The following is a 16,125-nucleotide window of genomic DNA, read 5'->3' as shown; positions in this document are numbered from 1 at the left end:
GCTACTACAGCCAAAGAAAAAACCTCATAATGAACAGAGCATCAGGTAGAGTACTCAGAAGGATATTGCTTCAGTAAATGGAGAAAAACTAAAGGCTGCTCTTGCCCACCTAACAAAGCTTAAAAGCAAGCCTTGAAATAATCAGACTGTTTCCAATAACTTTACAGTGTTCCAAAACAAAGCTCTCAAGAATATTTAAAAGACTACCAAGAATACACACATACACACAAAAACCAACAGTATAAAATTCATAGCCAATAAAAAATTACCAGGCATGCAAAACAGCAGTACAATGACCCAAAATGAGGGGGGAAAATGACCCCAATAACTGTTTTAATATCTTTATATACTATTCCTATTATAAATGTATTATGTTAAATGAGGTAGAGAAAAGAATACTCATGTTAAAGATATATATGGAAGATATAAAAAAGACCAAAATCAAACTTCTAGAGATGAAAAATGCATAGGATGGGATCAATAGCAAATTAGTGCAAAAAAAGCAAACTTGAAGGCACAGCAAAAGAAACCATCCAAAATTAAAACAAAGAGAAGGCTGGAAAAATGTATAAAGCATCAGTTAGTTGAGGAACAACTCCAAGCAGTCTAATATACATGTAAATTTGAGCCCCAGAAGGAAGAAGAGTAAACTATAGAAAATTTATTTTAAGGAATAGCAAAAATTTTTCCAAACTGTATGTGAAAATAGGAAACTACATATAAAATAATATGATTACAAACCCACAGATCCAATAAGTTCAACAAACCCCAAGCACAGAACACATGAAGAAAGCTAAACCAATGTACACTATAATCGAATTGCACAAATTCAATGGTAAAGAGAAAAATCTTAAAAGTAGCCAGATTTAAAAAAATAAAAAAGAAAAAAAAAAGACACAACATATAGAGGAGCAAAGATTAGAGTGACTGTAGACTTCTTGTCAGAAACAATGCAACAACCCAGGAGGTAACAGCACAACCACATCTTTAAACCTAGAATTTTATACCCAGCAAAAGTATCTTTCAAACATAAAGATTTAAAATCTTTCTCAATAGGGTAGACCTATACACCTTGCTAAAAGGATTTTGGATTTTCATCTTCAAAGTGCTAGTAAGCCACTAATGGATTCTAAATGATGAGACTTACATTTCAGAAAAGACATATTTTTGAGACGAGTGGGTTAGGTGTGGGGGAAAGAGGAGTCAAGCATACATAAGAGCAGAGATAGCAGAAACTTGCTCAAAAAACAAAGGATGCTGACTTAAATAAGAGCAGTGGCAGTGGGGAGGAAGAAGAATGGACTGATTAGAAAGATATCTAGAAGATAATTATTCAAAGACTCGGTGATTGATTGGATGTGAGGTATGAGGAAGAAAAATGAGTCAAGAATCATTGCTAAGTTTCTGATATGATTAACTATACTTACATATAATTTTACCCACTTCAAAAATAATTTAAACCAATATACACCATAAAAACCACAACTGAAGCAATCCACACAATTGAATTAATATACTCTAAATACTGCTTTTAAACTAAGGATGAACTGTGTAAAAGTTGTACATAAAAATAGAACAGCATTTTTGTAGAAGAAAAAGATGAAGGCATCAGTTTTCATTTGAAATCTGCAGTGAGCTCAATTTTGGATCTGAGATCACTGCTACTGTTCCCTATGGAAACAGTAAAAGCATGGTTTCTATGAACCATCTGTTGAGATGCTGAAGTGCTGCTACAGAACACTTCCTTCTAAAGGTAGATCACTATAATGGAGTTTTACCATTTAAAAAATTATAACTCATGTATAAAAGGCTGCATATTTTTGGTAACCAACTTCTAGTTCAGCAACCTTGCTTTCTACGTTTCTATCTTCACAGTTAGGAATTATCAGTGAGATTTTTTTAAGGACTTTAAATAGTAGTAACACATTTATTGTAGATTTGCTAAGTACTAAATACTTTACACTATGCAAGTACCTTACATGACAACCTCATTTAATCCTAACAACCCTATTATGTAGTTATTATCCCCATAAATGGGTTAACAAGTGAGGAAATTGATATATAAAGAGCTAATATGTGGCAGGGCCAAAGATTTGAACCCAGAAAGGTCTGACCTCAATCTCTGGACTCTTCAGAAATCCACCTCTAAACCTCACAAATATTCCTGCTTGTTAGAAAATGTGCAACTGATCCTCTGATTTTGAATGAATACATGCTTTACATGTAATAACCAAGTTTCTAAATTATGTTTATTTAAAACTTCACAAAATCTTATCATTAAAATGTTCAAGCTTTCAATTTGCCTCAAGAGATTCTTGCAAATTAGCCAGGTGTGGTGGCGGGCACCTGTAATCCCAGCTACTCAGGAGGCTGAGGCAGGAGAATCACTTGAACCCAAGAGGCAGAGGTTGCAGTGAGCCAAAATGGTGCCACTGCACTCCAGCCTGGGCAACAGAGTGAGACTCTGCCTCAAAAAAAAAAAAAAAAAAAAAGAAGAGATTCTTCAAAGCAGGTAACTTAATGAGCAAGAATTATAAGTAGACTATTAGAGCTTTCATTAACATATGTATATGCATGTGTATAACAGGATGCTGCATTACAGAACCTATATCATCAGAGGCATGGCATGGCCGGTTACAGACACCGAGGACCTGAAAATGTATGTAGGGTTTAATACATTAAGTTGCACAACAGATAAACTATCAATGATGCTTGTGATAGGACACATAGCACTGTGTTAGGAACCACAACTCAGATGATCTATATGGAAACCATGCTTCCATGGCTTCCACACAGAACATGGAAACCATGTTGTATGATAGAAATGGATGAGTAGGCATATACTTAAATTTTTCATGCTGAATTACATGGCATATTGTATGCATGCATTGTTTGCCAACAACTATACAGTTATTAACTCAAAATTGTAAACGAACAAAACATTTCTCCACAGTTTAACAGAAACTCACAGTTTAAAAGTTAATTTTCTTCCTTCAACAACAAAGAAAACCTAGAAACTGAAAGTCTCCAGTAAAGTTCTTTTATTCGGATTTAACCTAAAATAGTTTGCTTGATCTCTCTTTGACAGAGAAAGAAATCTCCAGTTCTATGGACTATAATGGAAAAGTATTGAATTTGCATATTTCCAATAAAAGATATTTGCTTCATGCTTTGGGCATCTACCATAGTTGCCCAAAAGACTATGTCCAGTAAACATAACTGTCACAGTATTGAAGCGCAAACTTACAAAATTGTCCTTGTGTTACCACAACACACACAGTCTTTAGTCGGCTGACTATTCATGTTGTTTGAAAAGCATGAAAATACAGGTTTTTAGCATGCACACCCAGTTGGAAAAGGACTTGTTCCTCTGGAAACACCATTCATTCGCTTTGGCAGAGCTGAGAGCACCTGTGCATGTGAACAAGCAGTTGGGTATCTCACTGGTTTCTGCAGTCATCTCTTTCCTTGATAGGTAAGTTTTGATACCAGCCAGGGGAGAGTCCAGGCATTTAACTCAGCTTATGATTTAATTTTCCACAGCTAAGAAAACAAAATCACCAAAATAAGTTAGTTCTAGGAAAACCAGGTGGGATTTATAGGTACACTTACATGACTATAAACAAAGAATCCTTTATAAAAGAAAAAATTTATCAAGTCTGGCAATAGCAACCATAGAACATCATAGAGAAAAAACATTTAAAACTTCCAGGATCAAAAATAATACAATGCAGTTCATGTACTGGTTTTCATTCATTCTACATCTGTACATTCCCCAGTATCAGAGTAAGACCATTTCCCAGCTCAGGCTATTAAACTGATATGAAATTCAAACTTGATTTTTTTTTGTTCCATTCAAGAGCACTGTCTGTTATATTTGTGTAAAATGAGAAAACCGAAGCTGAAAAGCCTGTGGACCACCAATCAAAATGCCTATTTCTTTACCTCAAGAGTTATTTCCATGCTAGAAGCACACACACACACACACACACACACACACACACACACACACACACGTGTGAAGAACACAGATTTCTGTACATGGTAATTTTTAAGACTAGGATGCTACAGAGTGGTGGGGATACTTACTCTTATATTAAATCCTAGAAGATCACTTATAACACCTGAGACAGCAGAAAGGATAACTACTCTTGTGATATTGTAGATTAAGGGATTCATTGTCAGTCCATAGAGTCTAAATGGGGTGTCCAGCTCCTACAAAAAACATCAAAGAATTGAAATGAGATATGTGTTTTCTCATAGCTACTCAGTGACTTCTTGCTGTGTTTTGTCTTGGGTATAGATGAATGCTTAAGGCTGTCTTTCCTTAATATTCAAAGAGCTACCTTCAAAAAATCCATAACGTGTTCTCACCTACTTTTCTACTAAGATTTTTTTTAGGTGGATTTGAGCAATATGTCATTTGTAGTTTAAAATACACACACACACACACACACACACACACACACACATATATAAAATATGACAGACATCAGCAATCATCAGAACCTGGGTAACAAAATTGTAAATTTTTTCATAGTAGTTATTAACCTAAAACCATCAGGTCAGCATTTTGAATCTACACAGCCTAGCATCTATCTCTTACTGGGTTCTGAGAAGTAAAACATTAATTAATGTATTTAAAACAGGCTAACTCACTTTATTTTTCTGGTATAAAACCACCACATGGTGGCCATAGCTAGAGCCTGGGTCCTCTACATGGAGACTCTGGTATGGGTCTTTAGGCCGTGGTCACTAAATTCCTGATAGGGAGACTTGGTCAACATGTCTCTTACCAGAGGTTGGGGGTGAAATAGCTGTAGGTCTTGGAGACGGCATCAAAGGTGCCCTTGGCAAAATTGGCCAGGTAGCAGCGCAGTCCCCAGTCAAAGTGTAGCAGTGGTGGGTATCCACCATCAGCAGCAGGTTCTTGGGCACAGGGGCCAAGACAATACCAATGCCTCTGGAGGCAGTGATGAGGCCACCAGCACAGAGATGCAGGCTGCCAGTCACCTTGCAAGGATAGTGTGAGTGTGGGGCTTGCCAATCTTGTTCCCCCAGTAGTCTCCCCACACAGGGAGGATAAAGAGCTTGACCATGATTATAGCCCCATGGATGGTGCTGGCTACCTCCTTGGAGCACTAACACCCAGACCAACATAGCCGTTGTAGTCCTCAGTGGTGACAAATGCCTTGAACCTGGTCCTTGATGCACAGAGAAGAGTCAGATCTCCTCCAGGGACTTGATCTTCATGTCCTTGACCAGATGGCCCAACTTGGTGATGGGGAGCCACTCTTTGTCCTTAACCTTGCCTCCTGAGCTCTGTGACCTCAGCTCTGGTTCTAACCACCACTGTGACCCCTACCCCTGATGCCACTGTGGAAGAGTCCACTTCCAGGACCCCTCCCAACCCAAGGTATCATCTGCCATTTAATGTTTTCTCAGAGAAGAGACTGATTTAACTCAAATGATAGTAAAAGTGTATCACAGCCTATGACTTACTTTCAACAACTTGGTGGACAGCTTTAATACATTGTTTACTAGAGTAAGCTGTTCTTTCTTATTTGGCTTTTTTTCCATCTTAAGATATAAATTAATCTAAGGGAAGGAATAGAAATTAAGGTAAATTTCTTAGAAAAAATATATATACTGCATAAAATCTGGCATATTTCAAAGGTCATGTTTTCAAGTAAAATAAATTTTGAAATTCCAATAGCTATTGCTACAGAGAACATATGTCATGTACTCTAGCCCCCATCCCTGATCAGTCTCCCTCTGGCAAAGAAAAACTACTTAGTGATGAACAAGTAATTAATGATGAAGCAATTTAAATATCAAAACAATGAAAAATTTTAATATTATTTGCAACATAACATAATTAGCGTGTAAGCACCTTGACTTCAAAACCTCTATCTTATTCATCTCACTATCCCCCTAGATAATCTAACATCCTCATTAAACATTTATGGAATGGAAGAAGATAGCTCCTTTTACTTTACTAATTCCTTATATTTTGCCTTGTAGGAAGAATTCTCCATTATGATTCTAAGACAAAAAAAAAAAAGAATGATAAATGTTTTTATTCAAAGTTTATGGAAAAACTTGAAATTAAAAACAAAATTAAAAAAACTTTATACTACTCTGTATTTACAAGAGATATTTCTCAATCTTAGTGTCTATTCACATACTGAAAACAAGTATTTTCCAAACACTGAATAATGTATTCTATGTCTGATACAGAATTCAAGAAGCTTATTATACATGCTAAATGACAAGTACTCTAAAGATCTAATACTTGACATAGAATATGAGATTAAAAACATGCTCCATTACCACCAATAAAAATCTCTCTATAGTATACAAAGTCTTTTCAATCCATTAGATCTTAATTCTCACAGAGCAGGAGGAGATATTACATCCATTTTATTAGGGATAAGCAACTACAGAGCAGCAAAGTGACTCGTGAGGTCCTGTAGCTAGAAAGTGACAGCTAGACAGTGATTAAACCCTGAATCCTCTGCAGGAAACTTACAGCATATTACGCTACCCCTAACCACTAAACCCAATTGACAGGACAGATCAATACCTGTTCTGTAAGTAATATCGAAACATTGCTGTATTTCTTATTGGTTTCAGACCCCAATGAGGCCAGACGCAATAAGAAAAGTAGTAAAGCTGTTTCCCAGATCAAAAACTCCCAGTTATAAGCATCATTCAGGAAAGTTTTATGTCCTTGGAGAACCTATACAAAGGATCAAAAAAAAAGTTAAGTTTTTCATTTACCTTAAAATCATGTAATTACTCTTTTACTCTGTCAATTTAAGAACATTTCCAAAAATCCAATATTTCAATACTCAAAGCAGAAGAGCTTTAATACTCATAAAGTATTACCTATTTATTTAATCTCTATATATTTCTCTAAGTTTTCTAGATTTTCTCCTTTAGCAAGGCTCTAGAAGTAACAAAGAAGGAAAATACACAAATAAAATAAGACAAATGCATTTGCAGCTACTTTAACTATCAGTGTGTCCGCTCACAACTATATGGCAACCATTATTCAAAGTAATAACTTTGCATTATGTCAACTGAGCTCCCTAAAACATGTGGCTCATTCCACTAGTATGACTAGAAAATCCTAAGGATCAGTTCTTTATTCTGTTTTAGGCTCCAAATAACAATAGCAGCAGCAACTACCATTTATTGAGTGCCTATTATGTGTCAAATTTTCTGGTAAAAGGTTTTGGTTTTTGTTTTTAAATTTGTTGATTTAAAAGTAAAGATATTTACTCAAGCCCAAAGTAAGATGGAATTTACTGAAAAACATACAGATAATGCTCACAGAAACCTTGTGAAAAACAGGAAGTCACCAAGCAGCTGCCCTCTCCATCTCGCTTCCCCCAGGGCTACGTAGGCTCCCATCTCCACTCCTCTTAGCCAGCTCCATTGCCTTACAAGACCTTTGTTTTCTGCCTCCCCACTGAGTTTGACTCATATTAGCTTTGGCTTGTCATGGCACCCTAGCAGCAGACTTCTCAAGATAAAATGTGGAAATCAGAAAGCAATAGAATCCTAAAAGTGCTGAAAGGAAATAACTGGCAACCTGGAATTCAATTCCTGGTAAAAAAAAAAAAAAAAAAAAAAAAAAAAAATCATTCAAAAGTGAAAGTGATAAAATATATTTTCAAACAAACAAAAACTGAGGGAATTCATCATCAGCAGACTGGCACTAAAATAAATACTAAAGGAGTTACTCAGGTAGGAGGAAAATAATCCCAGAGAGAAACACAGAAATTCAGGAAATAAAAAGCAATGGAAAAGGTAAATATGTGAGTAAATATGATTAATTACACAAAGTAATAATAATTACATCTGTGGTTTTAAAATATATGTAAAATTAAGGTGAAGGACAATACAAAAGGTGAAGAGGTAAATGGGATAAACTGTTCTAAGGGCCTAGCATTATCAAGACAGTGATAAATTAATCATTTTATTAGACTATAAAAAATTAAGCATGCATGTTGTAATCTCTTTACTACTTAAAACAACAGTAAAAGAATATATAACAAGTTAATAGGATTAAGTGGAATATTTAAAAATATTTGGTTAATAAAAAGATGACGAGAGGAGTGAAAAAGGAAAATTAGCAGTTAGAAAAAGTAAGAACCAAATATATTTGTGGTTACAGAAACAACATTAAGTTTAAATGGGCCAGACACTCCAAAATCTAAGACTGTAAGGATGTATTAAAAAACAAGCAACCAACTGGGCACAGTGTCTCATGCCTGTAATCCCAGCACTCTTGGACGCCGAAGCAGGAGGATCCCTTGAAGCCAGGAGTTCGAGGCCAGCCTGGGGAACAAAGCCAAACTCCACTTCTACAAAAAATTTAAAAATTAGCCAGGCTAGGTGGCATGTGCTTGTAGTCCCAGCTACCAAAAAAAAAAAAAGAAGAACGAACAAACACCAAGCAACCATAAGAGGAAATGCTGATTATGAGAGACACACCTAAAATATGAGAACAAAAGAATAAAAACAGGTAGACAAAGATATAACATGTAGAAATGAATCAAGACAGCTGGTGCAATGAAATTAACATCAAATCAGTAAGAAACATTACAAATGGAGACATTTTATAGGGTCATGAAAGGCAAAGCCTGACATTTTTCCAGATTAAAGGAGACTAAAGCAACATGACAATTATATGCAATATGTAATTCTGAATTGGATCCTGGATTCAGAAAAAAAAATAAATCACTATAAAGGACATAAAAGTCAATTGCCCAAAAAGATGGATAACAAAGCTAAATCTGGATGTACCCAGTTACACATAAAGCAAAAACTGACAGAAGAGGAAACACAGACAAATCCACAATCAGACATAAACACACCTCTACCAATGGCTGACAGAATAAGCAGACCAAAAAATTCAGTAAGGATGTAGGTAATTTGACACATAAAGGACACTGCTCTCAACAATGACAGGATACAAATCTTGTCAGTGTGCTAATGGAAAATTTAATAAAACTGAATATATGCTGGATAATAAAGTAAATCTCTACATATTTCAAAGGACTGAAAATATTCAGAGCATGCTTTGACCACAGAATTACGTTAAAATTCAATAAAATTCAAAAACTATAAGATAAACCTGTAACTTCTTTTAATGCAGAAAGCACAGAAGTGCTTTACAAAAAGCAGACCCTGTCAAACGGATACAGGAGGGGGTTTCTAGGGGCTCCCACTGGCCAAATTTGGGACAATGTAGGCATCAAAGCAAATATAGTAACAGATTTTTTTTTTTTTTTTTTTTTTTTGTAGAGATGGGTCCTCATTATGTTGCCCAGGTTGGTCTTCAACTCCTGGCCTCACACAATCCTCCCACATTAGCCTCCCAAAGTGCTGGGATTACAGGTGTTAAGCTGCTATGCCCAGCCTATAGTAATAGATTTTAACCCACTGTATAAAAACGAGAATACATGATTCCACAGTATAATAAATAAATGAATGAATAAATGAGAGGGAAAGAAATGAAAGATCTACCTTGGAGTGACAACTAATAAATACAGAAGGAATAATGTAGTCAGAAAATCAGTATTTTGCAATCATATGATAGTTTTATTATCAATTAATAATTACCAACTAAAATTAGAGCAATCTTACAGTTTGAAAGGACTTCAGAATTACTTGTATTCCCATTTTGAAAAGTTAGAAAAATTACCAAACATCCAAAATAGTAAAAAATGTAGATGCATTAAAAATACATACTTAAAGACAGTGACCTAAGTCTAAAACAGAAAGTGAACTCTATAATAGAATTTTCATTTTTCCTTAAAGCAGATGTGAAACTTTTACCTGAGCACAACAAATGAAAGCAATCGAAAGTGTCAGTAGGAAGACCGAGGATACAACCACATCAACTGAACGCTGTGGCCCCCGTCTCTGTGGAGTGAGACACATGTGTTAATGTTTTAGTTACCGGCAGACAGCAACTGCCCTCACATTATTAACACTGAGTTGTACTACATTCGTGGGAAAATAATGTTTATAAGAATTTTCTGAGATAGGATTTTAACATATTTTGGACATCATCAACTTTAAGTACTGAAATCCATGCATTTCCAAATTAAGAGTGACTGATTCATTGACATACTTTCAGCTGGAGTATTTCCCAAAAAAGTCAGAAAAATATGCACTATTTAATTATCATTTTGCCCCTAGGAAATTTAGATTTTCTTTTCCCTTTCTAAGCTCTTCCTTACCTACCCCTACCAGCTTTGCAGAGAGATGACATCCAACTTGCTGTCCAGCAAGTCTGTCAGCTGCTGATATAATCTGCCTGACACCGAGAACTACACTGTCTACGGACTAACTGCTGCCAGGAGCTTCAGTGAGCACATTCTTGCACACACTCTACTGTTAATCAAATAAAACTCACCTTTAGATAGGAACGCAGTGATAACCATATTTTAATATTCTCCACCTTCTTAAGTCTGAAATGAGGTATTTCATATTTCCTAGCTTTCCTGGCAGAAGTAATATGGCTGAAGAGTTTTGCAAATAAAAATCTCTAGAAGAGGTTTAAAAAAAATCACAGTGAAATGTATGTATGTGTCTGTGTATTCATATAATTGCCAATGATATTCCCAGAATACAAAAATGTTAAAAAGAATGAAGTTCTCATCAGTGATCACTAAGATGGGCAGTGAAAATTTTCACTAATAGCTCATTACCCTGTTGTTTCCAAAGCACATTACATAGTAATATACTTCTTCACAATGTGGTACACTCAACATTTGCAAGGAATATTCTTTGGAGACCCCCAAAGAATGGTTGGCGTTTGTGGATCCACTACTTCACAAACTCAAATGTTTATACATGATTCTGGCTTATTCTCAAATTAAATTTCCATTCAAAATCATAATTCTGGGGCTGGGCATGGTGGCTCATGCCCTGTAATCCCAGCACTTTGGGAGGAAAGACAGGCGGATCACTTGAGCCCTGGACTTTGAGACAAGCCTGGGCAACAAAGTAAGACCTCACCTCTACAAAAATACAAAAAATTAGTCGGGGGTGGTGGCGCAGGCCTGTAGTCCCAGCTACTGCGGAGGCTGAGCTGAAAGGACTGCTTGATCCTCAGGAGGTCAAGGCTGGAGTGAGCTGTGATCACACCACTGCACTCCAACCTGGGCAGCAGAGCAAGATCCAGTCTCAAAAAATAAAATAAAATAAATCACACTTCTTCTGCATATCACCAATATTTTAAACCCTCCATCCATAATTTTTATCAAATTTCAATAAATTTATTTCTCACTTGGCTATTTTTCACAAAAACATTATCACATGTAGATAATTATTTTATTCTATAGATAAAAAACAAAAAAGGGACACTGAGGTGCAGATGCTAAGCAGTCAGCTAGGCTCACTCACTGGCTAAGCCACTTATTCTACACATGGGGCCTGGCAAAATTTCAGATTACAACGTGTAATATGTAAATAGTAACACAAACAATAAATCCACAAATATCAAAAGACCACTTACCAATCCTTTATTGCCCACATCAACTTAAGGAGAGACCAAATCAAGAGAACAAAAACAACTCAATGGAATATCATATACGAAAACAGGTAAAAAAATTTTACTTATTTCTCCACTGACCTGTTTATATGTTCTCTCTGCCACACACATCATGAAAAAAAACATCCAAGTAAGACACAATCTTTCAAAAAAATTAATTATGGACAAAACAATAATAGGTGTAACAGGTGGTGCCCCACAAAAGAGAGTCAAGATCTCCTCAGCTGAAATGGACTTTAGTTGGTCAAGGCTCTTCTCACGGAAAAGTCGATGTAAGAATGGAAAAAATGCTAATCCAATAGTGACAACATTTCCTAGCATCTGATAACCTGCTCCTTGCTGATAGGCATTGACCTGTGAATTAATTTAAAATTTCCACCATTATTGTGTTAGCTAAATGGAGTTACAAAGCAGTATTTATCAAACACTATTTAGACTATTAAAAACACATTCTAAAAGTATAAATACAAATGACATACAGATTTATGACTTTTTAATCTTATTAAAAATTGGGATTTGGCCGGGCACGGTGGCTCACGCTTGTAATCCCAGCACTTTGGGAGGCCGAGGCGGGCGGATCACGAGGTCAGGAGATCGAGACCAGGGTGAAACCCCATCTCTACTAAAAATACAAAAAAATTAGCCGGGCATGGTGGCGGGCGCCTGTAGTCCCAGCTACTCGGAGAGGCTGAGGCAGGGGAATGGCGTGAACCCGGGAGGCGGAGCTTGCAGTGAGCCAAGATCGCGCCACTGCACTCCAGCCTGGGAGACAGAGCGAGACTCTGTCTCAAAAAAAAAAAAAAAAAAAAAAAAAAAAAATTGGGATTCAATGAGATAAGGAATATCTGTAGAGCATACCTGAACAGTTGATTATGTTAATAGAGACCAGGTATAACAAATAATGTATATACTACCATGTAAAGACTCTGACTACAAAATTACATATATATGTTAATAATGTTATTATATATGATATATATATGTGCTTCAAAAGCAGAGTCATACTGTTTTAATCACTAAGAGATTATTATAAAATAGCTCCTGATCACTTAGTATATTTTTTGAAAAATCTGAAAACATACTCAGTCTTACCCTGCTCATGATGATGCCACTTATTTCCAACACAGACATATCCATCTTTTTGCACTCATTCCCCTCCCAGATTATTGCACTAACACGATCAGAGGAAGGACTTGAATTCTGAAGCCAGAATAAATGATTCTGAGAAGAAAAATATAAAATTGTTTCTATCCATGCTTTCTTGCCTCCATTAGTTTTTCTTTCCCAGGCTCCATTCATTTGCCAACACTCTAATAACCAACTCTATAATGCTGGTCCTTTCTTTTTTTCTTTCTCTTTTTTTTTTTTTTTTTTTTTGAGACAGGGTGTCACTATGTTGCCCAGGCTGGTCTCAAACTCCTGGGCCCAAGCAATCCTCCCATCTGCCTCCCTCTATACAGCCTTCTGTGTAGCAAGGACCATGGTCACATACCACCATGGCTCGCTAGGTCCATTTTTCTTTACTAAGCCATTCTCTCACCTAGAGAGAGACTAAATGTCTTCTGTTATGAGGAGAGATAGCAGTCCATGATCTCCAAGGTTGCTTCCCTCTCTAAAGGCATGGAAGTGAGGATAAGCTTAGTGTAGTCATGGGCTATTAAGAAAGAATTTCTAGAGCTACGAGATTACACTGAGAGTAACAGGAAGTAAAGGAAGAAAGATACTAAAAGGCCTTATAGATCACATGAATGACTGAGGAGTTAAGTCTGTTTCTGGTCTAACCAGGACACAGAAAATTAGTGAGGCTTAGAAAAGCTCAAGTGGAGACAGTCACAATGAAAACAGCTCCCTCTCCTCCTCTGCCATATCATGTCTTATTCTTTAAATACTAGCTCAAGTCCCACTTCACCAACATGGTCCTCTCTGACAGCCTCAGCCTTACTAACTTTGCCCTTCTCTGAAATGAAAAACTTTTACAGTCTGTATCAGACAAATTAGCATCTTATTATATGGTGCTTTTATGTCGTCCTCTATTTATTTCCTATATAATTATCTTGTTCCCAAACTAAAAGATAACCTTCTAGAAAAGGACCATCTGGCATATTTTTTCTCTTTCTACCACAATGCTTAGCAAAATGCCAACAAGCATTTATTGATTTGAATCACTGATTTGATTGATTCACTGACTTATACAACTCATATTAAGCACCTACTATGTATCATGCCTGTGGATAAAACAGAGAACAAGACAGATGTCCTTGCTATCAAGGAGCTTATAGACTTCTGAAGGAAGTTACTATACAGCATGGTAAGGAAAGGCAAGAGTGCTTTAGGAGTATATAGGAAAGGCTTCCCGAAGGCAGCATCACTCAAGCCAAGACCTGCCTGGAAATAAAAAGGAATGAACCCGAAGAATTGGCATTAGAGAAAATTATGTCCCAGGCAAAGAAACCTGTATGTGTAAGGGCCCAGAGGCACATGAGGCCTGGTACATATCAGAAACAAAGAAGGTTAGTCGAGTCGAAGTTCACCATGTGAGGAGCAGGGAGGGAATGGTCAGAGATGAGACTGTATTAGAACAAATAAAGGAACAGAAGCAAGCAATCCAGAAAGAAGAAAAAAGGATTTTAAAGGAAGTGGCATTATCAGATTTGTGTTTTAGAAGTATCACTCTGGCTGTAGCAAGGAAAATGAAAGGAACAGAGGCAACCCTACAGAAGCTATTGTAATGATCCAGTTGAGATAAGATGATGGCCTGTACCAAGCAGGGGACCACAAACAGAGAGATGCAGGTATTTAGACAGCTGAATCAAAAGAACATAAGTGGTTAAGGGTGGAAAGAATGGGGCCAGCTGAGCGCGGTGGCTCACGCCTGTAGTCCCAGTACTTTCGGAGGCCAAGGCGAGTGGATCACTTGAGGTCAGGAGTTTGAGACCAGCCTGGCCAACATGGCGAAACCCCGTCTCTACTAAAAATACAAAAATTAGCCAGGTGTGGTGGCAGGTGGCAGGCGCCTGTAATCCTAGCTACTCAGGAGGCTGAGGCAGGAGAATCACTTGAGCCTGGAAGGCGGAGGTTGCAATGAGCTAAAATTGTGCCACTGTACTCCAGCCTGGGTGACAGAGTAAGACTCCATCTAAAAAAAAAAAAAAAAATGGGGTCAAGAATGACTTCAAGCTTTTTGACTTGGGTGGGTAATGTGGTATTAAGAAATACAGGGAATAAAAGAAGAATAGGCTAGGTGAACAGGATTGGAAAATAATTTATTGCATTTGACATGGTGAGTTTACCACACTCAATTATTCTTATATATGTCTTAAAATTATATTGCAAATCTCAAAGGAGGGGAGTGCTAAGAAGATCAAGATCATCATGATACTGTGCATAACTACTGAAAGCTAATGTAATTTAGATGAATCTCCAGACTGAATGCAAAAAATATGTAGCCTCACTGCAAAATCAGAAAAAGTAGCAAAAATTTTAATGAGAGCCAGGTATGGTGGCTCACCCCTGTAATCCCAACACTTTGGGAGGCTAAGGTGGGAGGACTGTTTGAACCCAGGAGTTAAGACCAGCCTAAACAACATAGTGCGACCCTGTCTCTACAAAAAAATTAAAAATTAGCCAACCATGGTGGCTAACCAGGAGGCTGAGGTGGGAGGATCACTTGAGCTGGGGAGGTTAAGGCTGCCGTGAGTCATGATTGCACCACTGCACTCCAGCCTGGGCAACAGAGTGAGCGCTGTCCCCAAAAAGAAAACTTTAATGAGAAAATTTACACTGTTTCTTGTTCATTTTTTAAAAATTATATACATTTAATGAAGCGATTTTTTAAATGAAAATGTATAACCTAAATAAATGGTATCTTTGAATCGAGAATATTTGATAATTAAACAAATATATATCCATCATCCACTATTTGCAAGCCAATGTGGAAATATTTAGCCTAAAGAACAAAAACCTAAGAATCATAACAATCATTGACATTAAGCAACTGAAAGGTTGATATGAGAACTATTTCTTCATCATTCAATCTATCCAGAAGTGGAATAAGCTGTATCATTAAATAACAAGCACTCCAGCTCCAGAAGTATTTAAGAGGCCAATTGATCATCTGATGGAGATATTAATAATAATGCTAACATTTATTGGGTATTTACTCTTGCCAGGTATTATGCTATGTACTTTATATTATCTCATTAGCTATTTCACACTATTCCTAAGAAGTAGGAACTATTATCACCACATAACAGATGGTAAAAAATTTACAGATGTAGAATGAATCTCTACATTGATTGGAAGGTTGAAATACCTTCTAATGGCTATCTGATTTTATGATATTAATATAAAACTTGAAATTAAAAGCATTATTTATTTCATGCATATTCAAAAAGCAAGCAATACCATTTCCTAGTTATTCATATGTAACACTGTGATGTTCATGAAAATATAAGGTATATTCTCTACATGCAAACTCTACTCATACAAAATATAAAATACACATTAAGGACCATTCTAAGGAAAATAATAAGAAAAAGTAATATACAGAA

General features: G+C 36.6%; 1 protein-coding gene across 11 annotated transcripts in view; it reads right to left on the bottom strand.

Annotated features, from left to right (window-relative positions):
- Window positions 1-3,022: 3,022 nt before the first annotated feature.
- Window positions 3,023-16,125, bottom strand: part of PHTF1 (putative homeodomain transcription factor 1) — a 62,552-nt gene continuing 49,449 nt past the window's right edge. For 8 of the 11 annotated variants that reach the window (XM_030824816.1, XM_030824810.1, XM_030824812.1 and 5 more), the window contains 8 exons: window positions 12,668-12,796; window positions 11,657-11,929; window positions 10,436-10,567; window positions 9,853-9,939; window positions 6,587-6,742; window positions 5,503-5,598; window positions 4,090-4,215; window positions 3,023-3,543 (listed from right to left, as the gene is read on the bottom strand). In XM_030824816.1, coding sequence (XP_030680676.1) covers window positions 3,523-3,543; window positions 4,090-4,215; window positions 5,503-5,598; window positions 6,587-6,742; window positions 9,853-9,939; window positions 10,436-10,567; window positions 11,657-11,929; window positions 12,668-12,796 — 1,020 coding nt within the window. In that variant the 3' untranslated portion in view covers window positions 3,023-3,522. Of the gene's footprint in view, window positions 3,544-4,089; window positions 4,216-5,502; window positions 5,599-5,826; window positions 6,046-6,586; window positions 7,615-9,852; window positions 9,940-10,435; window positions 10,568-11,656; window positions 11,930-12,667; window positions 12,797-16,125 lie in introns of those variants that run through there. The other 3 variants (XM_030824817.1, XR_004032690.1, XM_030824818.1) reach the window with 3 other exon arrangements.

Source organism: Nomascus leucogenys, chromosome 12 (assembly GCF_006542625.1).
Source record: "Nomascus leucogenys isolate Asia chromosome 12, Asia_NLE_v1, whole genome shotgun sequence".
NCBI classification, from domain to species: domain Eukaryota; kingdom Metazoa; phylum Chordata; class Mammalia; order Primates; family Hylobatidae; genus Nomascus; species Nomascus leucogenys.
This window is presented reverse-complemented; position numbering and strand designations above follow the sequence as displayed.